This window comes from Scophthalmus maximus, chromosome 14 (genome assembly GCF_022379125.1).
Source record: "Scophthalmus maximus strain ysfricsl-2021 chromosome 14, ASM2237912v1, whole genome shotgun sequence".
Lineage (NCBI taxonomy): Eukaryota > Metazoa > Chordata > Actinopteri > Pleuronectiformes > Scophthalmidae > Scophthalmus > Scophthalmus maximus.
The window spans coordinates 6,323,243-6,335,000 of record NC_061528.1 but is presented as its reverse complement, the minus strand read 5'-3'; the positions used below and the strand labels follow the sequence as shown (position 1 = coordinate 6,335,000).

The 11,758-nt window shown below is 42.7% G+C and overlaps 2 protein-coding genes across 3 annotated transcripts in view; one reads left to right on the top strand and one right to left on the bottom strand.

Annotated features, from left to right (window-relative positions):
- Window positions 1–165, bottom strand: part of acod1 (aconitate decarboxylase 1) — a 3,225-nt gene extending 3,060 nt beyond the window's left edge. For both annotated transcript variants that reach the window (XM_035651458.2, XM_035651459.2), the window contains exon 1: window positions 36–165. In XM_035651458.2, coding sequence (XP_035507351.1) covers window positions 36–47 — 12 coding nt within the window. In that variant the 5' untranslated portion in view covers window positions 48–165. The remainder of the gene's footprint in view (window positions 1–35) is intronic.
- Window positions 166–1,781: 1,616 nt separating this feature from the next.
- Window positions 1,782–3,380, top strand: kctd12.1 (potassium channel tetramerisation domain containing 12.1). Its single transcript, XM_035651462.2, has one exon. It carries the CDS (start codon window positions 1,869–1,871, stop codon window positions 2,733–2,735), a length of 867 nt encoding a protein of 288 aa, XP_035507355.1. The 5' UTR covers window positions 1,782–1,868; the 3' UTR covers window positions 2,736–3,380.
- The last annotated feature ends 8,378 nt before the right edge of the window (window positions 3,381–11,758 follow it).

Genomic DNA, 11,758 nt, shown 5'->3' with positions numbered 1-11,758 from the left:
TTTATCCGTGCGTATGAACCAAAATCCAGAAATACCTTGCGTAGCATTGTTGCAGCTCAACGTCTTCGAATGACAAATGAATGCAGGCGCCTGTACATATACAGTATGTGCCGTCTGAAGGCAGGACTACCAAATTTCCAAAGTGTGTAAAAACCACCAGGATGAGAAGTGGGAAGTTTCACAATAACCAAACATCAAGTTTCATTCATTTCTTTATCTGGTAGAAAGTACCAAAGTGGCCAGTCTGCTAAACAACTTGTTTTTGTTTTGTTTTAACAGTGATCCCTCGCATGGTGTGATATTCACAATATACTGTCAAAAGTGGTAAGAAGACTTTATTTTGGGGTTAAAAAAAAGAAACTAAAAGACCCGACGCGGACAAAGAGGTCATGGCGTCTTTCACAACCTGTTTCTTATTTAAAATGACAGACGGTGGAAATTCAGCTCTCTGCATTGGGAAGTTCTGAACAGGGAAATGCCCCCGAATCACTGACCGTCAATCACAAGACGATCAATCGTCTGATTTCAAACGGCTGGAGAAAATGATGTTTACCCACCAGCAGGTTGTAATGTTACACAGCATCGTCTTCACTGACAACACGCGTCATGTTCAAAATATGCTCCTACGAATGGATTATCAACTGGATATTATTTAACACTAAAACTGGGTATTATTACTTTATCTTTTAAAACTGTTGAACTGTCAGTATTTACAACTTGTAGTGTCCAATAGAAGCTGGACATTTCCACCATTTATCAATTACTTCTCAGATTTCTATTCCAGCTTTTTCTTTTCAACTTGGGCTTTTTACCTGATTCTAATTGCACCAACTGTCTCTCCATGACTTTTAGCTATTTCAATTCTTTCTTCATTACACACAGCTAACAAATTTAATGACTTTACCATTACTGTAACAGTTTCAGTCAATTAGCAATTACTTTTATCGAACTATTTCAACTTCTCCGTTAGCTTGATAACTAGTTTGTACTGCCAACTCAAACATGTGGTGACAAGTGACTCCGATGGGAAGACTTGACATTCAGGCGCTTCAGAAGGTTCAATAAATAATTGACTTCCTTCCCAGCTGTTTTTGTGATGATTTTTAGCTTTTGCCTGTTTGCCTTTTTTCCTGTTTTCCCTCAACCCCGACATGATGTTTTGTTTTGTCCTCACACCAAAGATATTTAGTTCACGGTCATAGAGGAGCAAAGAAACCAGAAAATATTCACATTAAAGAAACTGAAATCAGATAATTCTTCCTTTTTTTAAATAAAAACTACTTGAACCGATTAATCGATTCTCACAATAGTTGGCGATTAATTTAGTAATCGATTACTAATCGATTCATCGATTAACTGTTGGAGCTCTACTTGAAAGTTTGATGGTGAAGACTCTCTCTCTCTCTCTCTCTCTCTCTCTCTCTCTCTCTCTCTGCCTGCATTTCCTTCAGAACTGCATTGGGTGTCACTCTTTCCATATTTTTCCACCACTTGTCAAATCTGAATAACTTAATTGTGTGATATGGGATTTGAAAAATACATATATAAATAAATCCTGACATAACATATTTTGATGAATTGAATAATCTACAGGCCCATATACATTCATATTCATGCTGATAAATGGCAGGAAGCAACAAATGACACATAATCAAAACTGTCTGTTGAGTGATGCTGGAAGAGACTGGTTTCTCTCTGCATGCACACACCATATAACGGGACTGGTGAGTCACGTGATGGTTAAATATTAATTTAGAAGTCAACACACCACGCACGCGCAGGCCCTCGCGCACGTGGTGAGGCCAGCGCCTCATAAACAAGCCGCAGACACAGTCCGCTGCTCAGTGCGTCTCCCCGCTCATCAGACGATGGCACTGGCCGACACGGAGCGCGCGCTGTCCGCCTGCGGGGACGCGGGCCCCCCGTTCCCCGAGATCATCGAGCTGAACGTCGGCGGTCAGGTGTATGTGACCAGGCACAGGACTCTGGTCGCCGTGCCGGACTCGCTGCTGTGGAACATGTTCTGCAAAAAGTCGCCCAAGGAGTTGGCGAGGGACAGCAAGGGGCGCTTCTTCTTGGACAGGGACGGCTTCTTGTTCCGCTACATCCTCGACTACCTGCGCGACCTGAACCTGGTGCTGCCGGACTACTTCCCCGAGAAGAGTCGACTGCAGCGGGAGGCGGACTTCTTCCAGCTGCGGGACCTCGCCCGGCGCCTCAGCCCCCGGCTGAGTACGGACAACTCCATCGGCGAGGAGATCGGCCAGAGTGACACGGAGGAGGGCGCGCAGCCGTGCGGCGCCTCCGTCGGCGCGGAGACTTTACGCGCCGTGTCCATCGGCGGCGCCACGCGCTCCCCGTCGCTGGACTCCAGGAAGTCGGGCTACATCACGGTGGGGTACCGCGGCTCCTACACCATCGGACGGGACATCCAGACCGACGCCAAGTTCCGGAGAGTGGCGCGCATCACGGTGTGCGGGAAGACCTCCCTGGCCAAGGAGGTGTTCGGGGACACGCTGAACGAGAGCAGGGACCCGGACAGGCCGCCGGAGAGGTACACGTCCCGCTACTACCTGAAGTATAATTTTCTAGAGCAGGCGTTCGACAAGCTCACAGAGGTGGGCTTCCACATGGTGGCCTGCAGCTCCACCGGCACCTGCGCCTACACCAGCAACGATCCGAACGAGGACAAAATCTGGACGAGCTACACCGAATATGTCTTCTGTCGGGACTAACCGACAGAAGATGTTAATAGACAGAGAGGGGATGTCTTTAATAAGGAAAGTGTTGAATGGAAACGTTTTGTCAAGGCCGAGGTACTGCAGAAACATCAGCCCCATCATTCCGCAAATAGCCAAGTAGCAGTATTACCTGACTCTGAGGTCAACCAGGGACAGATGCCAAAAAAGAAGAAGAAAAAAGAATAGATGATATTCAAAGGAATTTTCTACAGCCGGTCAAGAGAAGATCATGCAATTTGGATTATCAAAGTGAGCAAGCAGAGATTGCAGTTGGAGTCGAATCCACTCGTCCAAAAGCCCCATTGTGTGGAAGAGCACCAACGAAAGGCCATCACCTCTATTTCATGGAACTGCATGTCAGTGTTTCCGTCGTATCGGACTCAGTGCTGTGTGAATTTGAGCGGCATCCAGGAACCAGACGAGCGAGCGGCGATTAGTATTCAGTGTCATTGTAATTTCCCATGCTCGGCCTGATCACATGTTTTGGCCAAGTTTTTGTATCATCCAACGAATAGGATCTAATAGCAGTTCACACGATATGATTGTAAGTGTATACGTGTTTGCCTGGTAGAGTTTTGTGTTTGTTCAACCTGTTCAGATGAAATAAAATCTTCTACTCGGTTTATTCTCAGCCCCTTTGCCGATCGTCCCGTCTTCTTCTTCTTATACCATCATGTGCACGAGGTGAACGGTGCAGCAAAAAAAATACATGGCGTTCGTCTCCCACTAACCGTTTCAGTTTCACTCAGTGGAGAATCAAAGAGAGATGCTCCACTATTCCCGAACCCCTCAGCCCAAAGAGGCCGCAGCTCGACCAAATCCGTTTTTAACCCAGAAGAAGCTTCACAGGCAGAATTGAAATATGCGTGGCAGGCAGTGATGCTTCTGGACTGACTCATGAAATCCCCGACCATGAACTTTCCTCGGCTCTGACTTTTTTTTTCTTTCTATTTTTCCTCCACCGTCTTTGCCCCGTTATTAAAATCGCACGAGAAGAAGAAAAAGAAAAAAAAACAAACAACCTAGTAGCAAGTAAATATTGCAGGAGCAATCCCGTCGCCCAACGATCCATTTTGTCACACAAATTCAGCTGCGTGCCGAGCGGATGCAAATAGTGCAGCTGCGCAACACTGCAACACACAAAGTCATTATGGTTTCGAGTGTAAATAATGAAAGGGTCCAGCTGCACACAAATGGGAGGGTTCAGTTCTGCCAGGGTCTGTGGATGAGCGAATGGATTGGTCGATTGGTGCACCTCAGCTGCAAGAGGCAGAATTATTTGAGACTGTCCTGTGTACAGCCAGTCCTGGATTATGTTTTTCAAATAAAACACTCGGGGGGGGGGGGGGGGGGGGGGGGGGGGGGGGGGGGGCAAGTCTCCTTACATTCCGAGAGACATGGGGTGGAAATTACAGAACATCAGGGTGTTATGGAGCGGAGGCAGTGATGTAACCTCCGCAGGGGGTTCGGGGACATCCGCCCAGAGGGAAGGTCTTTGGGCTTCATGTGGTGAAATACATCTGTCTCGTTCACTTTGGCTTTAAAAAGTTTATTTTTTGGGGGGGGGGGGGGTGTGCTGCTGCAGACAGGATCACTCTGGGGGATCACTGTGAATGGCTTTCTTGGTATTGAAGATTGCCAAGAAAAGCAAAATAAATTTACTGATGGCTGACTTGTCCATTAGGCTGCTTCAGTCTGAGGGGTCCCACATGCTGGCTCAGTGGCACAGCTTACTGGGACGCATGGAAACAACACAGATAAGAAGCAACTAATAAAGAACTAATAAACTAAAGGGGGGAGAAGAAAATATCTTAAGATAACTTTACTTTTGTATCGATGGTTTCTCGCCTAATACTATAGTTGCCTGATAATTATCTTAAGGTCAAGCACGAGGACTCTGAAAAGCATACTTTACTCGGAAACTTAAATTGGTCCCGTTGCTTGCCTCAGTATTTCCAGGAAGCTCAAAATTGACGGTTCCGTTCTTCTTTTTTTGGTTTCACAAAAGAGAAACGAGAGATGACACAAACAGACTCGTGGCAGGCAAAACGACTGATGGGTTTACTGCACCGACCACTTCCTCCACATCAGTTACCGGTTTTAATGTCGTGGTAAATCGGTGTACATGTAAATTATTCTTTGCTGGACAGGAATGTACTTTTTTTTTAAAACAGTGATCTTTTTGCTTTCTCAGAAAACTTAGATGAAACAATCGGGACAAACACAAGGCATCTCAGAAAATATAATAATTGTTTCCTATGGCGGTCAAAGGGATTTGAATTTGAGGAACCCTCACGTCAACCCTCGCATGTTCTCCCCAGTAATAATATTTGAAAATAGGCTCAAGAGCTTCCATGAAATGAGTTTTTCTTTTGTTTGTTTTTTTAAAAACCAGACAGTAATAATTACTCTGATGTTGTTTGCATCAGGGAAACCACCGTGGATCATGTCACCGGTCTGTCACAGATATCAGCCCACAAACAATGACTGACCCACAGCTCCAGATTTAGACACGGAGTTGTGTGAGTCTCCAACACTTCTGCTGTGTAGGAGGAAGCATGTGCAGCAACAGCTGTCATTGAACGAACCAACTCCAGATTGAGCAGAATCCTCACAATCACTCATACTGTACATTGAAATAAAAAACATTTTTAACTTCACACATTTAACAGTAAAGACCAATACGCCTATAAAACCCATAAAAATGAAAAACATACCCTTCATACTACATAATGATGAATGACTGGTTAATTTAAATAAGATGTAGATTGTGCAAAAGTTAATGTATTACTGCACAATATGATGTCGTTTTCTGAGCTGCAGGTCGTGTCTAATGTCCTACACGTTGCAGAGATACCTCGAAAGATGCATATTTGCGACTCTGAAGTCTTTGTGACTTCTTCATGATGTCATTTATCATATGTCGCCAAAGATTATTTTTTATTTTTATCAAGGGTAAGGGATCTTATTAGAGTGTCTAGATATCTTCTAGATAACAGAAAAATTCATTTGTGGACCATATTTTTCTTGACCTTTAACCATGACCTTTGTTCGATCAGCTCCCAAAGTGAATAATATGGAAATATTCCTAATGTTCCCACCAAGTTTGGTTTTAAAAATATTTCACGTGCCAATTTGATAATGTGAAGTTCAACCAATACATTTTTTGACTGCTGCCGCTAAGTCTTGAGTTTCGAAAAACCATTGGTACTGTGACAAACCTGCAGAAGAGAAGGACCAATATGATTCTAGTTATGGCCTTGAATTATGAGAAGAAATGATGGAATAAAGACAACTGCTATAACAATATATGCAGTTTATACAATTGTATGATACAATAAATACAGATAACGGCTGCTGAAATTCACCATAAATTGCCATGACTGTGTTGCTTTTCTGTACAATGGAAACACAATGAGTGGGTTGTCAGGTTATTTCAGTTTGAGTGATGAGCAGTGAGAGAAAGGGAGTCAAGGACTCGTGGACAATATGGAAGATAAGGAGAAAAAATTAGTTTGGATTGTCCACCATTGCTACCGTTGTTTCCTTTCTCATATTCGTATCTCTGTTTGAAACAGTTGTTCACTGTGCGCATGCTCTGCTGCGGTGAGCTCGCTGACACACGAGCCTCGGCAGATCAGGACTGGTTGAATGCCACGCATGGGTCCGGCCTGCGTCTGAGCTTCCTGGGTTATTTTAGATCAAAGTGGGTTTCATTAGCACATCACAACGGCAGCTCTGGACCAAAGGCTTCATTATTCAAATTAAACTCTAAGTCAGAAAAATGCATTTTAAATTTGACTCCACAACAGGGGATGTGCATCAGTCAGGGTCCGGGGGGGGGGGGGGGTCTCCCGCTGTCGTGCAAAAGCATAACACTCCAGTGTTTCTAGGTAAAAAGGCTCATGGTGTTAACAGAACCCAGGAGCAACACTTGAGAATTAGAATTAAGGAGAATTTAAAATATTTTTAACCAGTCAGCTTTTACACTATAATGTGCAGCACTTTTCTTCCACAATTGAAGAGAAGCAGAGCATTTGAGAATGCCATCTTGTTAGAAAACTAAATCATTTCATTTTAATTCATACCCGTGAACAGGAATGTTCACAGGTTTTAGGATAGTGGTAGATTTTATACCAAATGTACTGTACCTTCATTCAACACATGTTCACACTTACGACACTTCTTTAAGATTTACATTTGAAATTTTCCTTTTGATTAAAACATTATTATCAATAATGGGTGTTCGTATGTGTGTTGCTGTTAGGGACTCAGGTCAGAGGAGATGTTCAGGTCAATCGATAGTATCACAAGAATGTAAAATGGTAAAAATAAGAAAGAAACAGACGTACCGTACCTTCTCGAGGCAAATAAAGCTCGGACTCCTTTACACTTTCTTTTTCAATGAATTGGACATTACGAGATTATGTTATGTTCTCTGGAAAATACACAAAGTAAACAAATTAAATGAAAAAAACATTTGCCGTGATGTGATGTAGGCAGCTATAATTCGGAAATTATTCTTTTGGCACTAATTACAAAATATCTTAGTTATGTTATGCTGCCAGAGTCTTTCTTCTTCAATTCCTCTGAAAGTATATGACAGACTTTCACAAGCATAGGAGACGTTCAGGTCAATGAACTTTATCATAATACCGATATAGAAGAAAGAGAGATAAAAGAATTGAAACATTTGTACAATCTTAGTTTCAGGCAAATGTACAATAACTGCCGTGTAAATCACCTGATCTGATTATTCACACCCAAATACAAAACAAGGGGCAAAGTACTTTTGGAATGAATGCTGACACCGAGGATGACAAATGGGAGCTTTCTGGCTATGAAACAACAAGAAAACGTAATTATATTATTAGCAATATTACTACATTAGTGAGAGTGATGATTATTTTAATAGTCCAGATGAATTCTCCTAGAAGAACCGAGCTCAACCCACTGTAGCTGCTCTGTGTGCATGTTCCCGCATTTAGCTGAAAGACCGGAATTACAAATACAAGACACGCACAAAAATATACACAAAATATGAAAGAAACGTGTGTCCCACTGAGACTTAAGTGTGATGGCATTGCCACTGGAGCGGCTGCTGATATTGCTATAACACCAATAACATAACGCTGAGCACATCTCGCATATGGCAACGATGTCGCTGACAGCAATTTGCATCGAGAACTGATTTTCACGAGCGTAGTCTAATGTTCACTGCGCTCTTCTTTTTGACTCATTTTTTTTTGCTTTCGACTCATTTCATTTTTAGACTGCCACCATTTGTGATCAGCAGCTCCTCCACACTAACGCAACGTGCCCTGATCGTCGTCGGCGCCTCGGTGCCGCTCCAATCCATCCACGGGGGCCATTAAAGCCTCCCACCTTTCATGCCAGCTGAGTTCATTTTTGAAAATTACAGTCATCAAATGGAAAATGCTCTTTCCACAGCTGCTGTGCTGCCTTGACAGAGCCGGGGCCCACTCTCTGCATCACCGGGGGCAATGCAGAAGCTAATTGCAGATACCCTTCATGTCATTTTTCTATTTGATCCCAGTGCCAAACATCGGTCACCTTCGTGTTTTTGAAAGCGAAGCCCCCTTTTTGAACTTCTGAGCTTATTCTGAATTCGATACGCCTTCATCGGCAAACGGAGTGGAACGCTTGCGAGCAGACCTTGAGTTCAGACATCCTCAGACGTCTGTTCCCAAAGTCAAGGGGGAACTTTTCACGCACAAAGTTTGAACTATTTTTGTCTCTGCATGTTTATTGTTTCCACTTTTCTCTCATGGGGACACATCCTGTGTAGTTTCCTCTCGATTCTTTTGGGAACAATAAAAACTACTCATATTTTGTACAGCATTTACTTTTCACTCTTCTCACTGACTGTGGGAAGTTGCTATGAGTTGTGTGAGTCACCCTGTGTGAGTAGAATATGTGTGTTCACAGCTCAGTTCTCTTTTTTAAAGCCATATCTCTATTTTGAGGTTTTTCACAAGTGGGTTAGTTTTGGGAAGAAACTTTGCTGTGTATAGCAGAGACAGAATTACAGTGTGCAGTTGGCACGTAATAACTCAAAATTCCAGGTACAAATCATATGCATGTGTCTGAGTTGAGAAATAGTCTGGATTAATGAACCAGTGTATGACTTTGGACAGAAATGTAAAGCAGGGATCAAGTGGAGTTATGCAAATAACCGCTGTGCAGCAGCAGCAGCAGCCCTGTATACTGATGCAATCCAATTCATGGTAATTACTGCACAACTGGGGGGAAAGCAATTCATTCTTAACAGCCCCCCCCCCCCCAACCGCAGAGAGTCCAACTTCCTCTCACACTCAAACAAAAACTTTCTCTGTTCTCAATACTTTGGGTCCAGTTAGAGGATAACTGTACTTTTGTGGAATGGCAGGGATAATTTAAATCATATAATTTATAATTATAGGCTTGTACTATCGACACATCGTCTTGTGTTTCAGCAGCTGAAGTTGACTTCAATGCTGAATTTCGTGCACATTTCATGCAGAAGCATATCAATACTGTGAGAACAGCGATTGTTTTCCCTTTTCGTTTGAGTTTGCACATTTCTGTCGGGCGAAAATGCTGACGGCGAAGACTTCTCCGCAACAGGCCAACAGACGCAAACGTATTATTTGCAGTCTCAAATAAATACAGTCCAACAATAATTCTCGCGGACGTCGTTTGTGTTTGCACAAGTAAGGATTTTGCCCACAGAATGGGAAAAAATGTAAATTTCCTCTTTAAAGACAAACAGCACTTAAGATATCATTCGACTCATGATCTCATCTTGAGCTGTATAGGAAAATATGTGAGGATATAGTTCTGTTTATTCAGTTTTCCAAGGAATTTCCCACCGCAGATTCTTCTGTTTTCTTTCATGAGAGGACTGCAGTGATCACTGATCTCTTTGCTGAAGAAATACACAAACCCCACTGTCGCAGGAGAATTATCATTCATGGGATTTTCTTTCTTTGTTCAAGCCTCATATTTCTGCACAATCCTTTGTATTCTTTCTTCTTTAGAACGCCTGGGCTTCTTAGTACTTCTAAATGAACATAAACATATTAAATATACAGTGGAAGCATTGTATACTTCTTTTCAAAGTCATCTAGAATTTGCGTTCGTTAAAATCCAAAGTGGTTCAGGTATTGCATGTTAATGCAAACTATAATTGAGGAAAATTAGGAAACATTTGGCCCCGTCTTCAGGCTACAAATCACTCTGAGAGGCGGAGACAGAAACCGTGACAGCTGCGGTGTTCAGATGAGAAGGGAAAGCGTTTCTCTTTATCTCATATCGGATCCAGAGGAAGATTTCATCCGGCTCGCTTCGAGCTCTGCTTGAGAACAAACACTGGAGGAGATGATGGAATCCCAGACAGATATTACATAACTCATGCTAAATCAATAGCAGCCAACAGGGATTCAGTACAGATGTTACGCTTCTTTTGGGTGTGTGTCGTCCCCCCCCCCCCCCCCTTTTTAATTTTGGCACTTACACCAAGTGAGAATATCCATGAAGGGTTACGTCAGATTGACAGACAGGAGATATCCGTCAAATCCGTCAGCAGCACACAAGTAAAGCCTGAGCTGCGCAGGAAGCCTGTGGTGTAATACTGTACGTGTGATCACAATGAACGACTGTTCCCATCTTCAGCAACAAGAACAACGCAGCGATGGTGCGGGCGTGCCGAGCTGCAGGAGTACGGGCCTCTTGCGAAAAGCCCAACATCTGACATCTGCGCGAGTCTTCCCTGACAGATGTCCTGCCTCCTCTGCAGGACTTGTTTATGGGTTACAGCTTGATTGGATAACTAGGTCGAGTAAGCTTCCGTCACCGCAGACGGCTTTTGATATGTTTCTCTTTCTTTCTCCGAATGTGCAAGGCAAGGGCATCCAAGATTCTCCTTTTGTTCCAGAGACGTACCTATATGAGGCGGCTTTCACTGGATGCCGGGGATACGGACGAAGATGTACGAGCTTGTCATATGTGCTTCAGATTCCGTCCAAGCCCGAAGAAGAAAGAAATAATGCAAGCATAAGGACTCATCAGTGTTGAGATGCAGAGGGATGAGTTCCCCGGTGAGCGTGGAGCTTCCACCTCCAGGCGAAGCTTAGACGCTGCATGTTCTGGCGAGGATCAGTGGAGCTGTTTTGATGCTGTGAAAGCTTCAAACCACAGAACATTAAAAAATATATATATATATATATATATTTGAATGGTATAATGTTATTTGTAACTGCAGCCACAAACATTCTTCAGCCCTAAAATCGCTCTCTCTTCTCTAAACCACTTCTCCATTAAGGTACAACACGGCGAAGGACACGGCCTGTGAATACCTGTGAGTGATATTGTGATCTGGAAAATAATAAGTGAAAAGGGACTCCCAGGGCGCCCGGGGCGCAGAGCCCGAGAGCAAATAGTAATTTCCTTGTCACTTCTGTCAAGGAAATTGTCAGATTCGCAGAGTCTCAAAAGTATTGATCCTTTGCCCGTCAGACGATTGACTTTCTTAAAATTCATTTAAACGGACAAATGTGGAACATGCATCGACAACCTTTACTGACATGCCAAGGAATTTTATTCATTTTATTATAGGAAGTGTCAAGCAAAGCCTGGTTTTGCTGAAAAGGATATTCTGGTGATATATTTATATGTATTACAAATATTGTTTGTATAGTCAAAGCATGATGTTATCATTATGATGGATGACATTTCCTAAAAACTTGTGTCCAACTGCTTCTTTGGGAAAGGAAATACAATTATTTTTATGATCACTTTTTTAAAAAGTTTTCACATTTTTATTCTTATGGGTTCAGCTAGATATTATTGAATGACAGACTAACAAGACAAACGCATTACAAATATGACGCCCCATTTTGGTAATATATACAGTATATATTTTTTTTATTTAATCACAAGCTAATTTTTACATCTACCCAGAATTCTCAAGTTCAAGTTGTGTCTAAGCTGATCTACTCTGAATATAGATGTTCATT